This window comes from Bactrocera tryoni, unplaced genomic scaffold, assembly GCF_016617805.1.
Source record: "Bactrocera tryoni isolate S06 unplaced genomic scaffold, CSIRO_BtryS06_freeze2 scaffold_7, whole genome shotgun sequence".
In the NCBI taxonomy this organism is placed as follows: Eukaryota; Metazoa; Arthropoda; class Insecta; order Diptera; family Tephritidae; genus Bactrocera; species Bactrocera tryoni.
In genome coordinates, this window is record NW_024396366.1 from 10,568,655 (window position 1) to 10,595,555 (window position 26,901).

The 26,901-nt window shown below is 40.1% G+C and overlaps 1 protein-coding gene across 5 annotated transcripts in view; it reads left to right on the forward strand.

Annotated features, from left to right (window-relative positions):
- Window positions 1–8,577: 8,577 nt before the first annotated feature.
- LOC120781384 (protoheme IX farnesyltransferase, mitochondrial) overlaps window positions 8,578–26,901 on the forward strand; it is a 54,263-nt gene continuing 35,939 nt past the window's right edge. For 4 of the 5 annotated variants that reach the window (XM_040113591.1, XM_040113593.1, XM_040113592.1 and 1 more), the window contains exons 1-3: window positions 8,578–8,730; window positions 8,780–9,029; window positions 9,089–9,775. In XM_040113591.1, the coding sequence (XP_039969525.1) occupies window positions 8,680–8,730; window positions 8,780–9,029; window positions 9,089–9,775 (988 nt within the window). In that variant the 5' untranslated portion in view covers window positions 8,578–8,679. The remainder of the gene's footprint in view (window positions 8,731–8,779; window positions 9,030–9,088; window positions 9,776–26,901) is intronic. The other variant, XM_040113590.1, reaches the window with a different exon arrangement.

The following is a 26,901-nucleotide window of genomic DNA, read 5'->3' on the forward strand; positions in this document are numbered from 1 at the left end:
TTCACGCGACACTGTTAAAATTTCTCCTACTTAACTAGCTGTGGTGAAACACGCTCATCGAATTTTGTTAGCTTTTGACAGTTCACACACTTGCCCGTTAATGCACCTTTTCTATAATTTACGTTCTCTGTAATTATTCTGTTATCTTATTCTTATTCCATTACAAAATATGGTAACACTAATTTTTTACTTGTTTGCAGTCATATTCTTATTGTATAAATAAATGGATTTCAACTAAAGTTTAATATAAAATTAAAGTTGGTTTTACACTATTTAATATAAAATAAATAGTTAGAAACGAATGAGTGAAATGTTAAACGGGTAAAGGTTCAGGAGAGCGGGTTTTCCGAAAACCTGCACCAATTTTCACGGAAAATGTCTTAAAATGTGTTTTTAATTCCAATTTACGAATATGTATGGCGAGTTATGTATTTCTCTGTTTTTTGCAATAAAACAATAAAAAATATTACGGTTTTGCACGATATTTACGCTATAAATAGCATCACTGTTCGAAATTCAATTGAGCACTAGTGATACAAACAGTGATCGGGTTCGAAATATCGATACTCTTGATATTCGAGACTAAACATGAATTGATAAAAATGAGATATATAATAGAAAAACAATATTAATTGGAAAAATAAAAAGAAATGAAATATCGATATTTTCAATATTCGAGTCTGAAAGAGAATTGGTAAAAATGAGAAATACATAACAGAAAAATAATAATAATTGGAAAAATAAAAAAAAATTAAAATATCGATACTCTCAATATTCGAGTCTGATCGGGAATTGGTTAAAATGAGAAATACGATAGGAAAATTAATAATTCATTATTATTGCAGAAAGAAGAAGAATTATGAACACCGGGGTTTTGGACCGACCAGAGATATTTTTTTTCGAGCGCTCGAATATGCAATAATAATGAATTATAAATTTTCCTATTATGTATTTCTCATTTTTACCAATTCTTTATCAGACTCGAATATTGAGAATATCGATAATTCGAAAACGATCAGTGGATGAATCAATAGTGACCATTCGAATTTACAACAGTAATGCCATAATTTCGTACATAACCTTGCCATTTTCGTTGAAGTGAGGTGATTGTGAAGTTTTTCATACTTTTATAAAATTAACATAAAAACCAATTTCTGTTATTGATAAACTAAACAACAGCAATAATTACGTGTACATAATTTATAGAAAGTATAATTTTAACATCTAAAGACGTGTAAAGTGTAACATTGAATTTTTCAATTCGGGAAACACGATGTTTTTAGATAAAAACAAAGAAAATATAATTTTTAAAGGCACGCGCCATACATATTCGTAAAGTAGAGTTAAAAACGAGTATCTTAAGACCTTTCCCGTGAAAATTGGTGTACGTTTTCGGAAAAGCCGCTCTCCTGAACCTTTACCTCCGAAAACGTGCACCAATTTTCACGGGAAATGTCTTAAAACACTCGTTTTTAGTTCTACTTTATGAATATGTTAGGCGCGTGCTTTTAAAAACAATATTTTCTTTGTTTTAATAGAAAAACATCGTATTTCCCGAAATCAAAAATTCACTTTTGCACTTTACACGCCTTTAGATGTTAAAATTATACTTTCTATAAATTATGTACACGTAATTATTGCTGTTGTTTAGTTTATCAATAACAGAAATTGGTTTTTATGTTAATTTTATAAAAGTATGAAAAACTTCACAATCACCTCACTTCAACGAAAATGGCAAGGTTATGTACGAAATTATGGCATTACTGTTGTAAATTCGAATGGTCACTATTGATTCATCCATTGATCGTTTTCGAATTATCGATATTCTCAATATTCGAGTCTGATAAAGAATTGGTAAAAATGAGAAATACATAATAGGAAAATTTATAATTCATTATTATTGCATATTCGAGCGCTCGAAAAAAAATAACCCTGGTCGGTCCAACACCCCGGCGTTCATAATTCTTCTGTGTCCAACTTCTTCTTCTTTCTGCAATAATAATGAATTATAAATTTTCCTATTACGTATTTCTCCTTCTAACCAATTCTCTTTCAGACTCAAATATCGAGAGTATCGATAATTCGAAAACGATCAGTGCATAAATCAATAGATTCGAATTTCCAACAGCGATGCCATAATTTCGAACATAACCTTGCCATTTTCGTTGAAGTGAAGTAATTGTGAAGTTTTACATATTTTTATAAAAATAACAATAAAAACCATTTCTCTAATTAATTAATTAAAGAACATCAATAATTACGTGTATATAATTGATAGAACATAAATTTTTAACATCTAAAGGCGTGTAAAGTGCAAAAGTGAATTTTTGATTTCGGGAAATACGATGTTTTTCTATTAAAACAAAGAAAATATTGTTTTTAAAAGCACGCGCCTAACATATTCGTAAAGTAGAACTAAAAACGAGTGTTTTAAGACATTTCCCGTGAAAATTGGTGCACGTTTTCGGAAAAGCCGCTCTCCTGAACCTTTACCAAAAGTTAAAAATATAAGTCGGAGAAACACGCATTATAAATAGTTGAATATTTGAACTTTAAATGCAAATATCTGAAAAACCATAAATTAGTGGCAACTATGTATATATATTTTCTTAATCGGGAAGACCTCCGCAATCCATATATACCTGGTATATACCCATTTAAAGCCCGAAATAGGGCGATGCTATTCTAAATAAATTTTTATTTTTTTTATTTTTTTTAATTTTTTTTTTTTTTTATTTTATAAAAGCTTACATAATAATACAATTATTATACAAACTTAAGAAAATACGCAGCACTAGCATCATGGGCTATCGGCCGACTGGTTATGTTATATGCGTCGAAGAAGGTCGCTGTCTTTCAAAAAGTTGTAGATTTTCGAAATGTTGTTGCTTGAGGGATCCATCAATAAAATTATTGGATCAGTATTATTGAAGTTTGACAGTCTATGAGTTTGAAGTGCTGGACAATGTTGCAGAAGATGCAATAGATTTAAATCTGAATCACAAAATGGGCATTGGTTGATCTGAGTGCCATTTAGTATGTGAGCGTGTGTGATAATGGAGTGGCCAATGCGAAGTCTGATATATGGAATGATATAATTAGATGAAAGCGATGACGGAAAGGATGGTTTGATACGATTTGAATTTATTCTAGAGTAGTGGTGTCTGTAATTCATCCAATCAAGCGCCAATTTAGTGGATCTTTGTTGAATAATAAGCCGTTTTATATCACTCTTAACAAACAAGGCAGATGTAGTTGTTGGAGTGATGCACACCTCCTTAGCCACCGAGTCCGCATAAAGTATTTCCAATGATTCCAGAGTGACCGGGTATCCACATTATTTTTAGTCTATGTGCTAACGAAAACAACAGCGATCTAATGCCAATAATGACGTCATTGTAGTTACTGCGGTTTTTTAAAGCTTGAAAACACGATAGACTATCTGTACAGATGATGAATTTACCAAGGTTTTGTTGGGCATACTGGACAGCTTTGAGAATACCCGTAGCTTCAGCGGTAAAAATTGAACAAAATGGAAATAATAAAACATACGATATTCTTTGTTGGTTATCATCAACTACAGCAAAAGATGTATGCGACGATTTGGAGCCATCAGTATATATAAACTGCCAACCAAAAGATTTGAAGTGCGCAGATAATTCCAAAAATCGAGATTTATACACAGTGCTTGGAGTGATGGATTTGCGAAGAAAAGTAAGATCACTAATGAAAGAAGATTCATTTACTTTCCACGGTGGAATATATTTACTGCAAGGCAGCAATATTTTAAGCGGCAACTCATTGGTTTTAGCAAACAAAGCACTTTTAAAAATAGAAGACGGTATTTTAGGAGACCTCTTTCTGCAAAGTGATGATTGAAAGTCCTTTTTTATAGTAAAGTTCGTGCTGAGTATGAGTTTTGAATAAAGCTTATTTAAGCTATCTTCCACTGCATCTTTTAGAGAAGGTAGGCCAGCTTCCGTCAGTATGTTTTTAATTGGCGATGTTGGAAACACTCGAAGAGAACAACGAACTGAAGAATGATAGGGCGCAGCAAGCATCTTTAGATGATTCTTAGAATGATGTCCATAAATTTCCAAGCCATAATTAATTACAGATGAGATGAGGGCTTTAGTGACGTTGACCAGTAAAGCCGAGCCGATGAGTGAGCGCTTACATGAGAGGTATTTAATAATATTTAAATTAACAAAAAGTCTTTTTCTTATATACTGACAATGTTTCTTAAATGTATACTTAGAGTCTAAAGCTTAGTACGCAGCTCTCAAGAAACGTAAAAACTTCATATAAAAAAACGCTTAAGAAACGGTCAAGAAGCTTTCCTGCGATAAATTTACTTGTGCAAGTACGCAGCTCTCAAGAAATCTAGTACTAATTTTTAATACTTTTTTTCAGTAAAATGTGAATATGGCAAACCTGGTTTTGAGAAGAAACATCAAATCAACAATTGTTTCTTGAAGGAACATCGAAGTAATCGTCAAATTCATCCTAAATTAGTTGAAATCATTATTATGAAGTTCTCAAATCTCAATGAAAATATTTATGTTACCATACACATACACACATACATATTACGCACAAAGTTTGTTTTCTTTGTTTATTCTCTCTTGCTCTTCTAATGTAGATCATTCACAATGCGTAACCAGCTGTCAAATTACTTGAGAAATAATGTATTTTTTTCTTGAGCAATTACTTGCGAGCTGCATACCAACCTTAATACAATACCAAGGAACTTAATACTATCTGTACACAAAATGTTTGTATTATCAAATGTGAGCGTTGGGATAGTACATTGATGTTTTTTACAAATATGAAAAAGTTTCGATTTAGGAAAAGATATTGATGTGCCTGAAGTAGAGGACCAACGAGAAAGACGCAATAAAATTTCAGAGAAAGTAATTGTTACTGAAGTCAAATTTGAAGTTTTTGAGAATAAAATTAAATCATCAGCATAAATCTGATGCCGGATAGTAACAAAATCTGATAGAATGGTACTGATTTCATCAAATGCAATAGTAAATAGGATCACCGAGAGCGGTGACCCTTGTGGGGTACCACCATTATCTAATGGTAGAACAGAGGATGAAACATTGGATATGATAACACTTAATTTACGGTTGGATAGGAAAGATTTGACAAAGTTAAAAATACGAGAACCCACTCTCCACCTACTAAGCTGTCTTAACACTACATGAATCCCAATCCTGTCAAATGCTTTTAGGAAATCTAAAGAAAGAATAGAAACATGATTTTTGTGGGACAGAGTATCAGAGATAAAGTGATCAAGGTGCAGGAGAGCATCCAACGTACCCTGCCCCTCTTGAACGCAACTTGGTTGTGCGAAATGAGATTATTAGATTGAGCATACCAGGCGAGTCTAGTAGCAATAATCTTTTCAATCAATTTACCAAGGCAAGGAAGAAAGGAAATGGGACGATAACTGCTGACCACACCAGGAGGTTTACCAGGTTTTAAAATAGGAATAATCGCGCTAGTCTTCCAGAGGACAGGGTAGTTGCCCACTGAGAAAAATACTATTGTAAAGTTTGACTAGACGGGATATAAGGAATGGAGGAAGGTGCTTGATGATAAGGTAAGAGATTTTATCAATGCCAGGAGTTTTGCCCTTGACTGACGAGATCAAGTTCAGATATATCGGCATCTAAATATTCAGCTGATTGAGATAAGGTGGAAGGAGGAAGGTAAGGAGAGCAAAGAGAAGAAAGTTTACTAGAGGAAAAATCAGAAGAGAAATTGGAGTCCAAAGAAATATTGGAAAAGTGGGTGGCAAACTCTAAGGCTATATCTTTGGGATATAGTAGAGTGCCCCGAGGAGTATTTAAATAAGTGATAGGAGAAGAAGGTGATAAACCAGCCAGTCTTTTCATATCAGTCCAGATTTTCTAGAATCCGAAGAAGAAGTGATATTATTCGTAAATTCTTGGAAACAATGAACCTTAGCAGCCTTAGCTTTATGGCGAAAAAGTGCATTGGATTTTTGTAAGCTATTAAGTTTGCACTAGAACGTAAACGTTTAAATTGATGCCATGCGATCTGTTTCAGATTTCTTAGTGCAGAAAGCTCATTATTCCACCAAAGAGGAGCAAGCTTGACTGGTTTAGAAGAAGAAAGGGGAAAAGAATAGTTAGAAGCAGAACGTATAATTTTTGGATTCTAGAAGCCTCTTGATTTATATTGGAAGAAAAGGGAAATAACGTGAATGCGAAAAACAGGCTTCTTCAAACCTATCCCAATCAGCCGAATCAGTTTTAAACCGAATCCTGGGCTTAAAAAATGAATGAGGGCGAGAAGTAGATATTTTGGAAAGGATGGGAAAATGATCACTGCCATGGAGATCATCAATACAACACCAGGATATTTTTGAGGAGAGGGAGGCAGAACATATGGAAAGATCAATATTAGTGAAGGTAGAGTGAGTGGAAAAATGGGTGGGGGAACCATCATTTAAAACAATGCAGTTGGATCTTAGTAAGGCATCCTCAATGCTACGTCCCTTGGAGTTAGCCGAAGCAGAGCCCCAAAGGGGACTCCAAGCATTGAAGTCACCACACAAGATAAAAGGATTTGAACCGGAAGGAATAAGATTTAAAAATTCAGTAGTAGAAAATGATTGATCAGGAGGGGAATAAGCACAGATGATTGAAATTTTATAGGGGGCGAGGATCTCAATAGCTACAGAAGAAAAAATTGAAAGGGGTATGGGAAGTAATACGTGAGGTAGATTTCTTTTAACTAGGATGGCAACTCCCTGCTTGTTGGTGGTGTTATGTGGGAGATTAATAAAATATCCCACATAAGCCCTAGGGGTAAAAGCTGAGGCATTATAAGATAGGTGAGTTTCATTCAACAGGATAATAGATGGATTGTACGATCCCATAAGTAACTCTAAGTTAATATAATTATTAACATAACCGTTAATGTTCCATTGAAGAAGTGTCATCATATCATATGTAAACTTATAAAAGAAAAAAGTTAAGCTACGAATATTTTATTTAAACTAAATGTCTTCATTGTAAGAAGGAAAATTGGGTAATGCAAGAGGATCTTGCGAGCAGGAGAGGGTGGGGGAGGGTGTGATAGGACAGGAGGAAAGGATATTGAGAGGAGATTCAGAGATGGATAAAGGGGAAAAGAGAGGGGAAGGAGAAGTTGCAGAAGAGGAGGTAGGATGGGTTGGAAGGGATTGTTTAGATGAATTGATGTCTGTAGTTGTTGTTAGATTAGTTTTGGTAGGATTGTTGGATTTGTTATTAGGTGTTGTTTCATTATTGATTTGATTAGTATTGTTAGAAATTTTAGCTATAGAGGCAAAAGAGTTTGCATTAGAAGTTGTATGGAGAAAATTGAATTTTATACTTGGTAACAGCTTCACGCATACTACATTTATAAATAGTTTTAATTTTTAATATTTCTTTGGATTGTTGATATTTAGGGCAAGTATTAGATGATGCCGGGTGGTCGCCCGAGCAATTTGCACACATTATTCTCTTACATTCAGTAGGTGGGGTATGATCGGAAGGGAGGTTGCATGAGACACAAGAAGGTGAATTACGGCAGTATTTTGCTGTGTGGCCAATTAATTGACATTGCTTACAACGCATAGGATTAGGGTAATACGGCCGGACAGTGAGGTTCCTCCAGGCAACATCAATTCTTTCAGGAAGTTTGTATTTATCAAAAGTTAATAAAACTACACCCGTAGGATTACGGGAGCCGTCAGCACTTCGTGAAAACTTATGTACAGCAGAAACACCCTGCTCCTTAAGACCATCAACAATATCTTCTTCTGATAAGTTATTCAGGAATGGGGCGTATATGGTGCCTTTAACCGTATTCAAAGTATTATGAAGCTTGACATTGATATGACCTCCGCCAGGTAAAATTTTTGCAGAAAGAAATTTGCTAGCTGTTTTGTTGTTATTTACAAAGAGCAGTAGGCTACCATCACGTAGCTCAGTAACTTTACTTACTTCCTTACTGATTGCTTGAATACCTTTATACGTAGCGAAGCATGATAATGAATTAAGTGGCTTGTTGTCGTCCAGCGATGACATGACCAAAAATTTTGGATCATCCGTGTTTGAGACTGGTAATTCTGGAAATTTGTCTAACGGGATCGGATTTGGTTTTTTTCTTTTCTTTTTCATTATTGGAGATAATAGGGAAAACCTATTATCCCCTAATTTGGTGGCCCCAGGGGCCATAGTAAACGCGAATTTTAGTTTAACAAATTAAGAAATTAAGTGATTGAAAAGATATAAAACGATAAAAAATTAATTCACAAACAAAGCACGAGCGTAATATAAACGCAGAACAAACCGTTATACCGTTTTAACAAACTCAATAAGCACAGAGCGAAAAGAAACCGGTTACGATGACAGTTCGACGGTGAACGGTCTAAATAAATATAATAATAATAATAATCTAAATATAGTGTGTGGTGTACAAGGTACTGTATAAATTGTTAAGATAACTATTGCCAACGATTTCATCTGTAGTTTTCATTGCTATTATAAACAGCAAACTCGATTACCGGATAGAGGAATCTCCGATCTCCATCTCTGAATTATTACATCAAGATTTGTTACTGAATGAAAAGAATCGATATGGTACTTTAAATGTGTATAAATTATCATAAATATGATTCTTCTTTGGAGATTCTATCCGGGGAGTTATATAAAAGCTCTAAAGGTATGATATGTATTACTAAGAGAGACAGTTAAACTAACCCATAATTAAGTTTACTAGATATATCCCCATGTGTCACGTATCAAATCGTATTACTTCTGTAAGAAAGTGTCCAAACGTGGTAATAGTACCTGTTACAACAGCACCATTCATTGCTCAAAAATCTAACAATGAAATCAAAGGTTTAACACAAAATGTAATTGGAAATAATATTAAGGGTAACTTATGGCAGCCGAGCCCAAATACCGAGTTAAAACACATGAAGAGTTATATTAAAAAATTGTCGAAATTTCGTTTGACGTGTAAGTATACATATATTTAATAATAGCTGCAATAATAAACATCTTAAATAATATTTTAGCTCTTGTGGTTATAACGGCGATGAGTGGATATGCAATGGCCCCGGCTCCTTTTGAGCTCTACACTTTTCTATCATGCTCTTTGGGTACGGGCTTGGTTTCTGCTGCCGCGAATGCCATTAATCAATATCATGAAGTACCGTTTGATTCACAAATGTCTAGAACTAAAAATCGCGTTTTAGTAACTGGACAGGTAACATCTCTCCATTCAATTGAATTTGCGGTTATATCAGCAACGGCGGGGTTGAGTTTGCTATATTTTGGAGTAAATGGGTTAACGGCTATTCTAGGAGCTTCGAACCTTTTTTTATATACATCTGTATACACTCCTTTAAAAAGAATAAGTATTTTGAATACATGGATTGGATCGCTTGTGGGTGCTATTCCTCCACTAATGGGATGGTCTGGTTGTACTGGAAACCTCGATGTATCAGCATTTGTACTAGCAGGAGTACTCTTTGCCTGGCAATTCCCTCACTTTAATGCATTGTCATGGAATCTCCGACCCGATTATTCGCGTGCTGGATATCGAATGATGTCTGTGACTAATCCTGCACTATGTCGACAAACAGCTTTAAGATATACTGCGTTAATTGCATTGTTATCTGCATCTGCGCCTGTTTTTAATTTAACTTCATATTGGTTTGCCTTGGAATCATTTCCTTTAAACGCTTACTTCTGTTATTTGGGTAAGTTAATAAGTTTTTATGTGATACACTAACGTATAATTGGTACAAAGTAACATCTAATTAAAATACAATTAACGGGCAGGATCTGTACTTCAATTCCAAGTGAATTTCAATCAAGTTTACTTTCAATCCCACATTCGTTGTACATTTTTTCGGCACGGTTCCGATTACTTTGGGGGAAGGTTAAAAAAACCTGAATTTCCGTATAAATGGGGTATGTGCGGATAGGGGAGCTTCTCCAGAGGATGAATATCCAAAAATGATATAAAAATAACTTATAACAAAAAAGTCTTGCGGTATTTTCGCTAGTTGGCGATGAAAGCGCGTAGTTCTAGTTTTATTCGTCGCATCGGGTCATGCTATACCTTTTTGGAAAGCTCATTTCACGCGCTAACAGTGTTTGATAGATTGTCGTTTCTTTTAAGTCGTTCGTGAGTTATAGCGTCGCAAACATGGAGCAAAATAAAGAGAAAATACGGCATATTTTACAGTACTACTACGATAAAGGTAAAAATGCATCTCAAGCGGCCAATAAAATTTGTGCAGTTTATGGACCCGATATTCCATTTCCACCGCACAACGATGGTTTCAACATTTTCGTTCTGGTGTAGAGGTGGTCGAAGACCGCAAGACTTTTTTGACAACCCATTATATTTTAAAATATTCACCATTAAAAGTTCAAAAATTTGCACTAATAACACATGGTATTTCTTACGTTTCACTAAATTTTTTCACGTTTTTCATTCTGTACATATAAATATACACTCTAAACATTGAAATAAGTTCACATTTTACTTTTATTTTGTTATATTTTACCAAAATTGATTAATTTAAAAATCACTTAGCACACTCATCGTTGAAAAGGTTAGATGCGTTGCCACATCTTAAACAGCAAATATGTAAGATTTTTAACGATTTTTCTTTGTTTGTTTCTATATTAACTGTAATAAAAAATACTTTCCAACATTTTTCAAGTTATAATTGAGTTGTGAGCACTCTTTCCATCTACATATGTATGTATTTGTATAATATGTGATTTATATATAATAAACACACATAAGTAAAAATCTATGATAATATAAAATTTATATCATATCGGGGTGACTGAAGTACTTTCGCGTAGTACTCCTTTCTGCGTAGGATGTCTTCGGCCGCGCTCTAAATTTGTTTAATAAATTTAAAAAAGAAAATGCATGGATAGCGGAAGTTTTGCGAAAAAGAGGAAATTCAGCGAATTGACTTATCATCACATGCTACCGCTCCATTTCGTCGTAATTTTTAGCACACAAATGATGTTCACTACTAGTGTAAAATGTAATAAAATAAAACTTTCTTAGGTAAAAACCCTGCTAAAAGTGTAAAATGTGGATTTATTTAAAAGTTTATAGTTTAATTTAATTAATTTGAAGTGAAAAATGTGAGTAAAGTGTGTTTAATGTGGTGAAATAGCTTTTTGAAATGTTCGAATTTTGGGAATTTTTTAACTTTAAGGTCGAATATCTCGTAAACTAAGTGTTTGCGGTACCTATAACGCTATATATTTTTTAATCAGGACGCGGCGCCAAAGAAATCGGAATTGTGTCCTTTTTTCACTTTCACTATTTTATGTCCGCCTCTTTTTTTTTTAATAAATTCGAAGTGGAAATGAGTTGAATGTTGTAAGCTCGCTAATTAAGATGTTTCCGCAGAATGCTCGATAAAGAGGTTGGACACAACTTCATTTGTTGCGGCGATGGCGGATAAAGTTTTTCAAGTCTTCTTCGATACTCTTATTCACTAGAGAAAACATGGTGCGAAACCTATCCATGGTTGCACGAATTACTTATAATTATTTTGATAAATAGTTTGCACTATTTGCAAACGTTGTTCCGGAGTAAAGTCTCTTCATTATAAAATGACAAATCAAATTGAATATGAATAAATAATTAAAAGAATAAATAATTGAAAGAATAAAGGGCTAAGTTCAGGCGATGCCGAACTTTTTATATTTTTGAAATTTGCGAAATCAACCACTAGGAAATACCTTAAAGAGTAAAATGTCAACCAGAGAATCGGAATCCAAGTAATTTTATGTTTACATATAACTCGTACACTGACCGACATATTCGACATAAGGTTCGTTAAAAAAGAAAATCATATGTAGTGGCACAATTCCGATTTCTTCGGCGCCACGATCTGAAGGTAGCTTAGTTGGAAAGAGGAAGTCTTCCTGATTAAAAAATATACAGGGTTGGTACCGCAATCGCTACGTTTACGAGATATTCGACATTAAAGTCCAAAAATTCCTAAAATTCGCACATTTCAACAAGCTATTTCAACGCATTTAACACACTTTATGCACATTTGTCACTTCAAGTTCATTTAATTAAACTTTTATTCACATTTAAACAAATTCACAATTTACACTTTTTGCAGGTTTTATAAGTAGATTAGATTAGATTATTAACGAGGTAACGCACCGCGACCTAGGGTTTATTGTGCCCTCTCCTATATCACATAACTTCCCAAAGTTGCAGCAGCCTGAATAGTTCCAGGAGTTTGCCGAGCGCTATTGAGGTAATGTGATCCCTGCTAATGTACGAGGGCTGTCTGATAAATAACCGACCTCAACGTGAAGCTAGCGGCACATCTGAGACAAAAGTTTCTACTTCAAATTGTGCATATTATAATAGCTACTCGCCAAAATTTCAGAAATTTATCTTGCGCAATTATCTGTTGACAGTCGTTTTTGTGAGTCTATTTCGGTGATTTCCCCAAAATGGAAAAAAATTGAATATCGAGCTGTAATTAAATTTTTATTTTTGAAAGACAATACGCCTTCACAAATCAAAGATGAGTTGGACTCTGTGTATGGTGACTCTGCACCATCCTTTACCACCGTAAAATTTTGGGCAGCTGAATTTAAACGTGGTTGCAGGAGCTTGGAAGATGATGAACGTCCTGGGCGTCCAAAAACTGTAACCACTAACGATAACATCGCTAAAGTTCATCAATTTGTACTAGACGACCGCCGGATTAAAGTTAGGGGAAATAGCTGAGATTATGAAGATGTCAAAAGAACGTGTTTGTCACATATTAAACCAATGAGAGGCTGTACCCCCCTAGAAGCAGCTTGACATGGCGCATACTTTCTGCCTGCTTCCAATGCCGTTTTCTCCGTTCTCTCCTCCGTGCTGAGCAGCTCCTTAAGGGTATGTGACCCTACCGCTATGCATGGTTCTGGTCCCATCATCTTGGAAGCTGCCGCAGAGCGGGTCAGTTCGTCGGCCCTCTCATTTCCTTCTATTCCTTTATGCCCAGGAACCCAAATTAGGTGCACCAGGTTCCCAGGTATACATTCCTCTACTAAAAGCGATTTGGTCTCATATGCTGAGGTCGCTTTTAGTGCCGCTTGACTATCGCTGAGAATGGCTATGCGCTGGTTGCGATAGTTGCGGCGGAGGTTGATTTCTACGCACTGACATATGGCAAAACTTCAGCCTGAAAGATACTTGGGAAGCATCCCATTGGTATGGACAGCTTAGTACGCGGTCCCGCAATACCTTCCCCAATACCTTCCGGTGTTTTTGAGCCGTCAGTGTACCACTGGATGGTATTGCCTTCCAGCAGCATTTCCAGCGTGGAATCGCTCCACTCCGTCTTGCTGTCCAGAGTATCTCTGTAGTTCCTTTTGAAATTAATCATTTTCGTCATGCCGTCCTTTGGGAGGAGGACCAGCGGTATGCTTTCCACTAGTGCCTCCATCTTTCAAAAGGACATTAGCTTCCCTCTTCCGTAGCCCTCTGCTGACATTAGCAGCATGGTATGTTTTTCTACCTTTTTTATCACCTGATGAAGCGGTGTGAGATCCATAATGACCTCCAGTGCCCCCCTGGGGCACGTGTGCATTGCCCCAGAAGCACAGACACAGGCAAGCCTTTGCAGCTTTGATAGTCTACGGACCACCGAAGACTGCGCTGCCTTGGCAGCCCAGGCAACCGCTCCATCTGTGACGATAGGCCTTACAATCATGGTATACAGTCATCTCATGATACCGGGCTTGCATCCCCAGGATCTACCGGCCAGGCGTCTGCATACCATAAGTGCTTTAGTTGCTTTGGACATCGTTAAGTCCAAATGCCTACTCCACCGTAGGGATGAGTCTAAGGTGAGGCCAAGGAATTTGACCTCCTTCGACAACTCCACCTCCATGCCGCCAATTGTTAGGGAACTCAAGCCCGGAAGTGATCTCCGCTTAGTGAAAGGGATCACGGCAGTTTTTGCTGGGTTGATGTTTAGCCCTACCGTGTTGCACCATCCCTTCGCTAGGTTTAAGCCCCTTTGAACAATGTCGCAGAGAGTGTTCTCAAATCTACTTCGCGCCATTATGACAATGTCGTCCGCGTACCCTTGACAGTGGATTCCATTGCTGGTGAGCAGCTCAAGGAGCTCATCTGCTACCAGGCTCCATAGCAGAGGGGAAAGTATTCCACCCTGTGGGCAGCCCCTTGTGGTGCCATGACGAATCTTGTTTCCCCCCACCGTTGTTTCCGCTATCCTAGTGCTCAGTAGGGCTCCTATCCATCTGCATACAGGAGCTGTTATATTTCTACCCTCCAGTGCCTTGATCACGCTAGTGTGAGACGCGTTATCAAAAGCACCCTCAATGTCCAGGAAGGCGCAAATCGCTACCTCGCCGTTATTCAGCGAATCCTGCAACTCTGACGTGAGTTGGTACAGAGCAGTGTTAGTGGATCTACCCGCTCTGTACGCCTGCTGTCTTCAGCGCTTCCGATCTGATGTGGTTATCTATTACTTTCTCCATCCCCTTTAGCATGAGGGGTGTGAGACTTATAGGCCGGAATGATTTGGCTAACGAATAGTCTCTCCTAACTACCTTGGGGATGAAGACTATTTTTGCAATTCTCCATGGCTCTGGGATATACGACAACGCCAAGCTGTCTCTCATCAGCCCTAGCAAGTGTGGCAGGAGAATATCCATACCTTGCTGCAAAAGGGCTGGGAAGACGCCATCCACTCCCGGTGACTTGTAGCTCGAAAAGGAGGCCAGTGCCCACTTGACTGAATCTACAGTGAACAGATTCTTTGCAGTCAGCCAGTCCAAGCGATCCGGCTTAGGTGTTACTGATGCTGGAGTTAGCTGAGCCTGAACCGTTTCCGGAAAGTGTGCTTGTAGGAGTGTTTCTGCCCTCTCTTCCGCGCTGGTCGTATAGGTCCCGTCCTGTCTTTTTATGGATAGTACAATGTCTGTCTCACCTCTCGATAACGCCTTGTGCAGCCGAGCTGCCTCGGGGGTCGAGGAGACGTTGTCACAAAATTTTCTAAAACTATTTGTCTTTGCAAGCCTAATCTCCTTGTTGTAGGTTGTTAGGTGCTGCTTGTATTCCTCCCAGTCGCCTGTGCGCTTGGCTTTATTGAAAAGCCTTCGCACCCTATGTCTGAGAGCCGAGAGTTTGCTAGACCACCAGGAACAGATTTGTTTATTGGTAGCACTCTTAGCGGACAGGCACAGTGATAGGCGTCCATTACGGACTGGTTTATGGCACTCAGTCTGCTCTCCAGTCCAGCTGTAGTGGACCTACCATCTGCCTGCCCCACTCCGCTTAAAATTTTGCTCAAAGTCTCTTTGAAAATATCCCAGTTCGTATTTCTAGGGATACGTGTCGGAGGTCGGTCCTCGACTTCCACCCTTAGAGCAAAACGAATGATCCTATTATCCGACATTGAGGGCTCTTTTGATACCCGCCACTGCGAGAGCAATCAGATCATCTCGTCATTACTTAAGGTAATGTCCAGGACCTCTCTACGAACACTAGTTACGAATGTGGGTTCGCAGCCCACATTTTCTATGCTCATATTATTGCTAATTACAAATTCAAGAAGTGGCTCACCCCTCTCGTTGCAGTCCGTGCTGCCCCATTCCGTGTGATGTGTCCTCTTCACGTTCACAGCCGAGGCTGCCGATGCGTGATGCAGGTTCACAGTATCGGCTCGATGAGAGACAGGTCCTCGTCCCCGCCTTTTTCATCAACCTGCATTTCCATCCCTTCCAGAAGCTCTTGGGTGGATGGCAGCGTGCCTTCCTGCTCGTTGAGGAGCTCATTACTCCTACTCTCATCGGCAGCAGTGGTTACAGCCTGCTCAGCCGAGATGGTGTTGTTAGGGGACTCGTGTCGCTCTTCCGCAACCACAGCGGCAGTCGCATCCTGCACTGCTGAACTGGCTGCGGGTAGAGTCGGTACTACGGTCATCCCCGTCGTAGCATCCTTGCTCGCCGTTGGCGTTGCCTTGGGCCTCCATGGGCTCATCACCACTTTGCTGAAGCGGAAGTTCAGGCGGAATCCCTTCTGCTTTATATCTTTGTAGGATTCGTCATCTACAGTGATGTTGAGGTTCCACCCTGTCCCCTCAACTTTGCTCGTTTCGACCTTCCACGCTGAGGTACTTAAATCGAGGTTTTGGTTCTTTACCAACCCAAGCGCGAAGTCGTAGTTCTTATCCGCACTACGCGGAAGGAATACCGTCATGCTGTGCACATGTGGTATTTTTTCGCCTCTCTTTGCACAGAGGAGAGGACCCTTCCAGCCCTCTAGCCTTGGCGCGACTTCCGTTAGCCTGGTGGCCGACTTCTCATACTGACAGTCGACCAGCAGCATACCTCCCTTGAAGTAAATACCGTTAAAGGAGCCGGTGTATTCATCGCCCACGAATAGGGCATTTACCAGGCCGTCTTGCAGAGCCGTCTGTTCTTCAGACTCCAGGGCCTCCGCCGGGTAGTTGCGGGGCACCACCGCCATCCGGATGCTTTTCGCGGCCTCCGCCGGCGGCGGGTTGGGGTTTGAGCGTTTCCCACTAGCTTCATGTGGTTTGTCTGCCCTGATACGCTTCGACCTTGGTGGCTCCTGAGGAGTTATTTGACCGCTTTTCCTCTTTTCTGACCAACTGGGTGCCTCCTGATCTGTCGGCCTTACGTTGCTCCGTCCCTCTGACGAGGCTGCGTTTGCCCGGCGGCGCCTCCGATTCCTGCGTCTTGTTGCAGCCGATGCGTTGGCATCTGCGCGTCGTGCATTATTGGAAGAAGGGTTACTACCCCAGCTCCTACTCAGAGCCCGCTTCTCAGCTGTCTCCGGTGTCATGCCGTCTTGCAGAAATCTTAGGTACCACTTGAGAGTGGCACCGCTCATGCCCGCTCTGGGTGGGTCATCGGGACCTCCTGGGCGTCCTGCTTCCGGGGTTCGTGGAATGTTCCCTCGTTGTCTTCTCTTTCGTTCGCCCCTCGATTCCACTTTCGTGAAACCACCTTCCTCTTCGCAGTCGATCCTGCTCGAGGGGGTTGTGGGGACTGCGTTCGCGCGACTTGCAGTGGTCGCGGTGGCCACACTGCGCTGAGTATAGCTGTCAGAGGGCACATCGTCGTCGTCGCGAGCGTGCTCCTCAAAGAGCGCACGTTCTTCCGGCGACAAAGTGTCCAGGAAACTGAACTTTCGTCTAGCCCCTGGGCAGCTCTTGCTAGCGGTACTTGTGCCGCTGCAGCTATTCGCTGTTGTTGTTGATGCTTTTGTTGTCGTTCTTGTTGTTGTTGTTGCTCACCTGGTTCTTACAACCGTTCAGCCCACAGTGTGGCACACAGTGGCCTACCGGTCTACTATTTAGAAGGGGAATCTCAAAGGTCCTTCGCGCCAAAGCCCCTTGACGTTACTTCCCAAGGCGGCCCGGTGTTGGGAAGGCTCCGTTCGAATACAGCCGAATTTACCTCCTGGCTGCAAATCATCCAATGGGCACGGGAGTCGCATAACACCCTGGATTAGGAGGTGGTAGCTCTTGGTCGCCACACACATGCAGCTTCTGCCAACCGCCAGGAGAGATGCTCTACAGCATCACCCATGACGGTTGGAAGATGCCGTACTGTGTTGCAGTTTAAGCCCCTGAACCGCGACAAGGTGCCTACCATTCGCAGAGGTAAGAAATTTATATTTTAAAAATAATTTTTTACGCTCGTAGTGAACATCATTTATGTGCTAACAATTATGAGGAAATGGAGCGCTGCCATATGATAATAAGCAAATATGAGCAATTCGCTGAAATTTCTCTATTTCGCTATACATAATTTCTCTTTCTTTATTTAGCAATCTTAGTTCTAATAAAAACAAGCGTCTATAAATTATATTTCAAATTAAAATGAGTATAAAAATCTTTCCATGCATATGATATTTTCTTATTTAAATTTAATAAACCACTAAGTAATATTAAATTATAATATTCCGTCATCAAATACTTAGATTGTTAAAGGAGTATAACGCGAAAGTAAATCAGTAAGCTGGGGTATTGGCTCGACCAATGTTGTAAGTATACAAAGTGAAAAATGTGAAAAAATTTAGTGAAACATTGTGAAATACTAAGTGTAATTCATACAAATCTTTGAATTTTTAATCGGGAGTATTTTAAAAAATATAAGAGTTAGCAACATTAATTTTTGCATATTCCTCCTCTGGAGAAGCTCCCCTATCAATACATTCTTCTTCTTCTTAATTGGCGTAGACACCGCTTACGCGATTATAGCCGTGTTAACAACAGCGCGCCAGTCGTTTCTTCTTTTCGCTACGTGGCGCCAATTGGATATTGCAAGCGAAGCCAGGTCCTTCTCCACTTGGTCCTTACAACGGAATGGAGGTCTTCCTCTTCCTCTGCTTCCCCCGGCGGGTACTGCGTCGAATACTTTCAGAGCTGGAGTGTTTTCATCCATCCGAACAACATGACCTAGCCAGCGTAGCGGCTGTCTTTTAATTAGCTATGTCAATGTCGTCGTATATCTCGTACAGCTCATCGTTCCATCGAATGCGATATTCGCCGTGGCCAATGCGCAAAGGACCATAAATCTTTCGCAGAATTTTTCTTTTGAAAACTCGTAACGTCGACTCATCGGTTGCTGTCATCGCCCAAGCCTCTGCACCATATAGCAGGACGGGAATTATGAACGACTTATAGAGTTTAGCTTTTGTTCGTCGAGAGAGGACTTTACTTTTCAATTGCCTACTCAGTCCGAAGTAGCACCTGTTGGCAAGAGCAATCCTGCGTTGGATTTCCAGGCTGACATTATTAGTGGTGTTAATGCTGGTTCCTAAATAGACGAAATTATCTACAACTTCAAAGTTATGACTGTCAACAGTGACGTGAGAGCCAAGTCGCGAGTGCGACGACTGTTTGTTTGATGACGGGAGATATTTCGTTTTGCCCTCGTTCACTACCAGACCCATTTTCTGTGCTTCCTTGTCCAGCCTGGAGAAAGCAGAACTAACGGCGCGGGTGTTGAGGCCGATGATATCAATATCATCGGCATACGCCAGCAGCTGTACACTCTTATGGAAGATGGTACCTTCTCTGTTTAGTTCTGCAGCTTGAACTATTTTCTCCAGAAGCAGGTTGAAGAAGTCGCACGATAGGGTGTCGCCTTGTCTGAAACCTCGTTTCGAACGGCTCGGAGAGGTCCTTCCCGATCCTGACGGAGCTTTTCGTGTTGTTCAACGTCAGTTTACACAGCCGTATTAGTTTTGCGGGGATACCAAATTCAGACATCGCGGCATAGAGGCAGCTCCTTTTCGTGCTGTCCAAAGCAGCTTTGAAATCGACGAAGAGGTGGTGTGTGTCGATTCTCCTTTCACGGGTCTTTTCCAAGATTTGGCGCATGGTGAATATCTGGTCGGTTGTTGATTTGTTGATTTTCCAGGTCTGAAGCCACACTGATAAGGTCCAATCAGTTTGTTGACGGTGGGCTTTAATCTTTCACACAATACGCTCGATAGAACCTTATATGCGATGTTGAGGAGGCTAATCCCACGGTAGTTGGCGCAGATTGTGGGGTCTCTTTTTTATGGATTGAGCATAGCACACTTAAATTCCAATCGTTGGGCATGCTTTCGTTCGACCATATTTTACAAAGAAGCTCATGCATGCTGCTTATCAGTTCTTCTCCGCCGTGTTTGAATAGCTCGGCCGGCAATCCGTCGGTCCCTGCCGCAGGGCAGGTGATTGCTATTCGAACTTCTTCCTGGTCGGGCAATGGAACGTCTGCTCCATCGTCATCGATTGGGGAATCGGCCACTAGATTACCTTTGGGGGTTCTACAAGAGTATGCTCCGGTCTTGAAACCTTCTGTAAGCCGCCGCATGTTTTCGTAGAATTTTCGAGCATTACCCCTGTCGGCCAGCTTATCAAGCTCTTCGTACTCACGCATTTCAGCCTCTTTTTTTTTCTGTCTACAAATGCGTCTCGCTTCCCTTTTAAACTCTCGGTATCTATCCCATCCCGCACGTGTTGTGGTCGATCGTAACGTTGCGAGGTAGGCAGTCTGTTTTCTCTCCGCTGCGACACGGCACTCCTCGTCGTACCAGCTGTTCTTTTGCACTTTCCGAAAACCAATGGTTTCGGTTGCGGCTGTACGTAAGGAATTTGAAATGCCGTCCCACAGTTCCCTTATACCGGGTTGTTGACGAGTGCTCTCAGAGAGCAGGAGTGCAAGCCGAGTAGAAAATCGTTCGGCTGTCTGTTGTGATTGCAGCTTCTCGACGTCGAACCTTCCTTGTGTTTGTTGGCGTGTGTTTTTTGCTGCACAGAGACGGGTGCGAATCTTGGCTGCAACAAGATAGTGGTCCGAGTCGATGTTAGGACCTCGGAGTGCACGCACATCTAAAACACTGGAGACGTGTCTTCCGCCTATCACAACATGATCGATCTGGTTGGTAGTTTTTCGATCCGGAGACAGCCAGGTATCTTGATGAATTTTTTTTGTGCTGGAATCTAGTACTACAGATAACCATATTTCGGGCCCCGGCAAAGTCGATCAGCCTCAACCCATTTGGGGATGTTTCGTCGTGGAGGCTGAATTTACCGACCGTAGTGCCAAATATACCTTCTTTGCCCACCTTGGCGTTAAAGTCGCCAAGCACGATTTTGACATCGTGGCGGGGGCAGCATCTTTGTCACATCGTCCTTCTCTTCCGTCGGGGTGTGGGCGCAAATCAGCGATATGTTGAAGAACCTCGCTTTGATGCAGATTGTGGCTAGACGTTCATTCACCGGAGTGAATGATAGTACTCGGCGACGGAGTCTCTCTCCCACCACGAATCTAACACCAAACTTGCGCTCCTTTATATGGCCACTGTAGTAAATGTCACAAGGATCTACTCGTCTCTGTCCTTGTCCCGTCCATCGCATTTCTTGGACGGCGGTGATGTCAGCCTTTATTTTCGCGAGGACATCAACCAGCTGGGCAGCGGCACCTTCCCAATTAAGGGTCCGGACATTCCAGGTGCATGCCTTCAAATCGTAGTCCTTATTTCGTTTGCCATGGTCGTCATCAAAAGGGGGGTCTCTCATCCGAGCCTATGTTTTCTTTGTCATTGGTACGGATTTTTACGTGGCGGGTCCCAAACCCAGCGCACAACCCTATGTAGGGGATGTATCGCCTTCTCACATTAGCTCGCCTTCGAACGGATGTTCTTAGGCTACCCAGAGGATACTTGGTCAAAGACCGGAAGTAGTAAGCTGCTTGAACCATGTGTAAAAGAATCGTTTCTGGCTACTCCCAAGTGAATGGCGATCAGAGAACTTTCCTCACTTGCGTGAACTTCTCCACATAACTCCATCCTCCATACCCCATTTAAACCGAAATTCGTGTTTTTTACCCGACCGCCAAAGTAACCGGAATCGTGCCTATGTAGTATATGGGAGTTAGGGTAGTATCGACTCGATTTTATCTATTAACTATTATCTTGCAACATACGAAAAAATGTTCCCTGTGTTTCATTAACACATTAAGTGCCATGTCGCATGTTTTTGTTCGACACGTAATACTTCGTGGGGTGCCACGTCGCACGAAAGTGAAAACAGAGGATGTTTCGTACTCTACCTTGTCGTACGCGTTCTTGAGGCATTACTTGAAAGTTTTTATGTTTTCCGCGTAGGCCGATATTTGTAGAAAAATTTAGTTAAATTTTCATAGCGCTATGATAATTTCTGTTTGTTTTATTACAAAATCTCTGAGGCTCATTTTGTGTTTGATTTTTTTATTCAAATTAGTATTCGGATATATGTATGTATGTATATATTAGTTTTTAAGGTGCATATATTTTGGAAAACAATCAATACATAAGTTGGGTATGTTGGGACATTGTGGGCAATACATAGCTGTCCTTTTGATATGATTTCTAGCTGTGTTTCGATTTGATTGTTGTTTTGATGTTGCATGGCATAAAACGCAAGTACGTCGAAACGTTTTATTATTATCATCTACTCTTTTTGTGATTACATGTTTTCCGGGTTGCGATATAGGTTGTGGAGATAAAAGATCTAGTAGACCATTAGCAACATGTTCGCGGAATGAACGGATCTTTATGTTCTTATGGATAGCTTCCTTATAAACAATGTAGGCATTTACTATTGAAAGGCCAAGTAAAAGTTCAATTCCCAATTTTCTATACCATTTAAAACCTTTGCGAAGGGTATTAGCATATGACGCCATTTGGTCGGATAGATCAATGCCCGATTTTTCTTTATTATATTCAATCTCAGCCAACAGTTTTTCCTTGGATCGTCCTGTAGATGTCGATCGATGTCTAGTTGATGGCTCATCAGGATCAATTTGTTCGTTCGAAGTGGATACCATCACTGGAGCATGTTTCGTAGAAAGCATTCTGACATCGCGCTGGTATTTCCACTTCAACACAACTATACCATTCATTTCTTCTCTAGCCTCTAGATTTAGCATTGAGCGAGCCAGTTCATAGCTGGTGTAAAAGTTGTCTACATATAATGTTCGACCTTCTCCTTTCAATTTAGCGCTTAGATCTTCGCATATAGTTTTGACAAATCGATTTCTCTCAATCCAGTTGATGACTGGCCAGAATATATTTTTATTGACTAGGTAAATCCTTCAGTGGAACAAAGTTTAAAAAGCTTTATACCATAAGGATGAGGCTTGTTGGGAATATATTGTCGGAAATTTAGTCTGCCCCTCCATGGAACAAGTGTCTCACCGATTACTAAATTTTCTCCTGGTTAGTAAACTCCTTGATATCGCATTTGATGCATCTGAATAGAGGTTGATTTTACCAAGTTGATCGCCTGGTAAAATGGAATTATTGTCTGAGAAGTGCATGACCTTGAGCAACAATTGAAAACGATTTCGCGACATTGTTTTTCCCGGAATTGAAAAGTTGTACAACAAATTTTTAGACCAATAATCTCTGATAGATCCAACTCTCACCAAGCTTATCCACAAAAAGAGTCCGAAGAACTTCTTCGAGCAGGTACAATCTTCTATAAAAGTGTACAGCTGCTGGCGTATGCCGTTGATATTGATATCATTGGCCTCAACACCCTCGCCGTTAGTTCTGCTTTCTCTAAACTGGATAATGAAACGTAGCAGATGGGTTTGGCCGTGAACGAAGGTAAGACGAAATAAGTATCTCCTGTCATCAAAGAAACAGTCGTCGCACTCACGATTAGGCTCCCACATCACTGCTGGTAATCATAACATCGAAGTCGTAGATAATTTCGTCTATTTTGAAACCAGTATTAACACCAACAACAATGTCAGCCTCGAAATCCAACGCAGGATAACTCTTGCCAACAGGTGCTACTACGGACTGAGTATGCAATTGAGAAGTAAAGTTCTCTCTCAACGAACTAAAATTAAACTCCATAAGTCACTAATTATCACCGTCCTGCTGAGTCCACGTTACGAAATTCCAGGAAAAAGGTTCTGCGGAAGATATATGGTCCTTCGCGGATTGGCCACGGCGAATACCGCATTCGATGGAACGACGACATTGATATAGTCCAGCGAATTAAAAGACAGCGACTGCGCTGGCTAGGTCATGTCGTACGTATGGACGAAAACACTCCAGCTCTGAAAGTATTCAACGCAATACCCGCCGGGGGAAGCAGAGGAAGAGGAAAACCTCCACTCCGTTGGAAAGACCAGGTGGGGAAGGACCTGGCTTCGCTTGGAATCTCCAATTGGGGTCTCATTGCGAAAAGAAGAAACGACGCGCGCCTTTGTTAACTATGCTATAATCGTGTAAGCGTTGTCTACGCCAGTAAAGAAGAAGAAAAACTCAAATATTGGCCGATATATGCAGCATAAAGTCACCCGGAAGTGCGAAAATTATTATGTTAGGTATATGTAGGAAGTATTGACCCGGTTCAACCCACTTTTGATACACAGAGATGCTATTGCCAGAAAAGGATTCTCTCTGAATTTCAATTGTTTATCCCATTCATTGACCGATATTTTCCGCCAAAAGTCAACAATAGACAATAATGGAATTGTTGTTGTTGTAAGGGTTACCTAGTCCCCGTTAGGATGGTAAGGATTAGATAAGTTGTCATTGAGGTCATCCAACGGTAGGACTAAAAAACGTGTTATTTCGACGGGGTCGGGCCATAAGGGGATGTTTGTCAGATGTGTAGGATTAGCAGGGCATGCGAAGAGGTGGTTAGTGCCATGCGGAAACTCGTTGCACGTTGGACATATATTTGATGTAATTGTCGATTCTGGATAAGTAGGAGTTTAACCTGCTACCCTAAAATACGGGTAATAGTTAAGGAACTGGTCATCGATAGGTCAGTAATTAATGCCTTCATTATCCGTTAAGTTATTTTTGTTATAGCCTTGGGAAAAAAGCAACCTCCTCTTTTACTACACGTCGGTTACATGATTTTACATAAGTTTTATTTTTTCTATTTTTACAAATTTTCAGAAATTATTTAGCTGTAGCTTCTAAAAATTACCATTTATTATACACTAGGAGATCCGGACAGGCGTTGCTGTGGTATACATTTTATACTATTATTCATATAATAAACTATATAATACAGTGAAAAATTTATTTACGAATAAAGGCGAAAACGTTTTTGTCGGTATAAGAATCCAAGATATTATACTTGAGGTTAATTTTGAATATGTTCATACAAATAAATTTCATTGGAAAATATAACGAATTTAAGGCTGCTTTCTCAATGTCTGGTTACCAGCCTTTCTTTACAGTTAATAGAGTTGTCCGCTTAACAGATTGTACTTAATAAACATTAACAATGTGCAAGGATAATAGAGATGTCCACTTAATAGAGCGTCCATTTAATAAAGCTTTCACTGTATTTTTATACCCTCGCAACAAAGTTGCTAAGGAGAGTATTATAGTTTTGTTCACATAATGGTTGTTTGTAAGTACTAAAACTAAAAGAGTCAGATATAGGGTTATATATACCAAAGTGATCAGGGTGACGAGTAGAGTTGAAATCCGGATGTCTGTCTGTCCGTCCGTGCAAGCTGTAACTTGAGTAAAAATTGAGATATAATTATGATGTGGTACACGTATTTCTTGGCTCCATAAGAAGGTTAAGTTGGAAGATGGGCAAAATCGGCCCACTGCCACGCCCACAAAATGGCGAAAACTGAAAACCTATAAAGTGTCATAACTAAGCCATAAATAAAGATATTGAGTGAAATTTGGCACAAATGACCGCATTAGGGAGGGGCATATTTGGACGTAACTTTTTTGGAAAAGTGGGCGTGGCCCCGCCCCCTACTAAGTTTTTTGTACATATCTCGGAAACTACTATAGCTATGACAACCAAACTCTACAGAGTCGTTTCCTTCAGCCATTTCCATATACAGTTCAAAAATGAAAGAAATCGGATAATAACCACGCCCACCTCCCATACAAAGGTTATGTTGAAAATCACTAAAAGTGCATTAACCGACTAACAAAAAACGTCAGAAACTCTGAATTTTACGGAAGAAATGGCAGAAGGAAGCTGCCCCCAGGCTTTTTTTAAAAGTTGAAAATGGGTGTGGCGTCGCCCACTTATGGACCAAAAACCATATCTCAGGAACTACTCCACCGATTTCAATGAAATTCGGTATATAATATTTTCTTAACACCCTGATGACATGTACGAAATATGGGTGAAATCGGTTCACAACCACGCCTTCTTCCAATATAACGCTATAACGGGGGTAAATTGAATTTATTCTTCGATTTGGGTTTCAAACTTATTATCGAGAGCAATACAGTACAAATTATGAAACAAAAATTATCAATTCCAATTTTTAGGTAAACAAAGTGGTTATAATCGAAAAGTCAACCATATGCATGCATTACATAGTGGCTCATTTTATTAAAAATTCAAACAGAAAAATCCTTTTACATTGCGTGTTTCATAACGCAAAACGATGACTGCCAAGTTTTGCGAATCTTTCGATGACTTCTTCGGCGGTTATTTCGATATAATGATGCGTAATCCAACTAGTCTTACTTGAAGCATAGTCGTTCTAAGCCATGTTTTGATGCGGCGAAGATAAGATTAAGAACGTTCAGAGCTCGCGTATGTTACGAGTACAGAATACTCGGAGATAGGTGTGGATTGTTGGGAATATGTCGACATCACATTTTCTTAATGTTTCCAGTGCAGAAGTTGGAATTTCGCTGCCTTAAATTTTTTGTTGCTGCTGGCAGTAGCTTAATTCACCTTTGAATTTCAATTTTTGTACGCTTTTTTAATCATGCAGAAGATTCCCGAATCTTTCTATCAAGCATCCGATTAGATCACCGATTTCGTTTTCTTTTAAAAGACTTGCTTTTTCTGGGAGCAACACACTCAATTGGTAACCATCCAAAACTTCTAGTGAAAAACGAGCTTCCAAATCTTCTTTGATGGTGTCCAGCAGAGGTATGTAGACAGAGACCCTGTAGTAATCTTCGCAAGTTTTCACGTCGTAATTTTCGCGTTTCGTTTGTCGACCACGTCATTTCATCATCTTTTTCTCTCTTCTTTTCCAACGTGGCAAGCAACGTCCCAATCATTTTTGATGCCTTCGTCAAATCAATTGCTTGCTTTTGAAGAACTACGCTGAGCGAATGGGTGAGCGATAGAATGTCGCTGAGACAGAAAAGCCCGACGATAAATTCGAACTTGCACAAAGCCGATATGAGAATTGTTGCTTTGCCTGCTGATTCTCTGTTCTTCCACTCATTGATTTTTGTCAGAGCTTCGATGATCAACGGTAACTTCGCAACAAATTGAAGGACAGCATCGTGCCTCTCTACCCACCGTGTTTCACACAA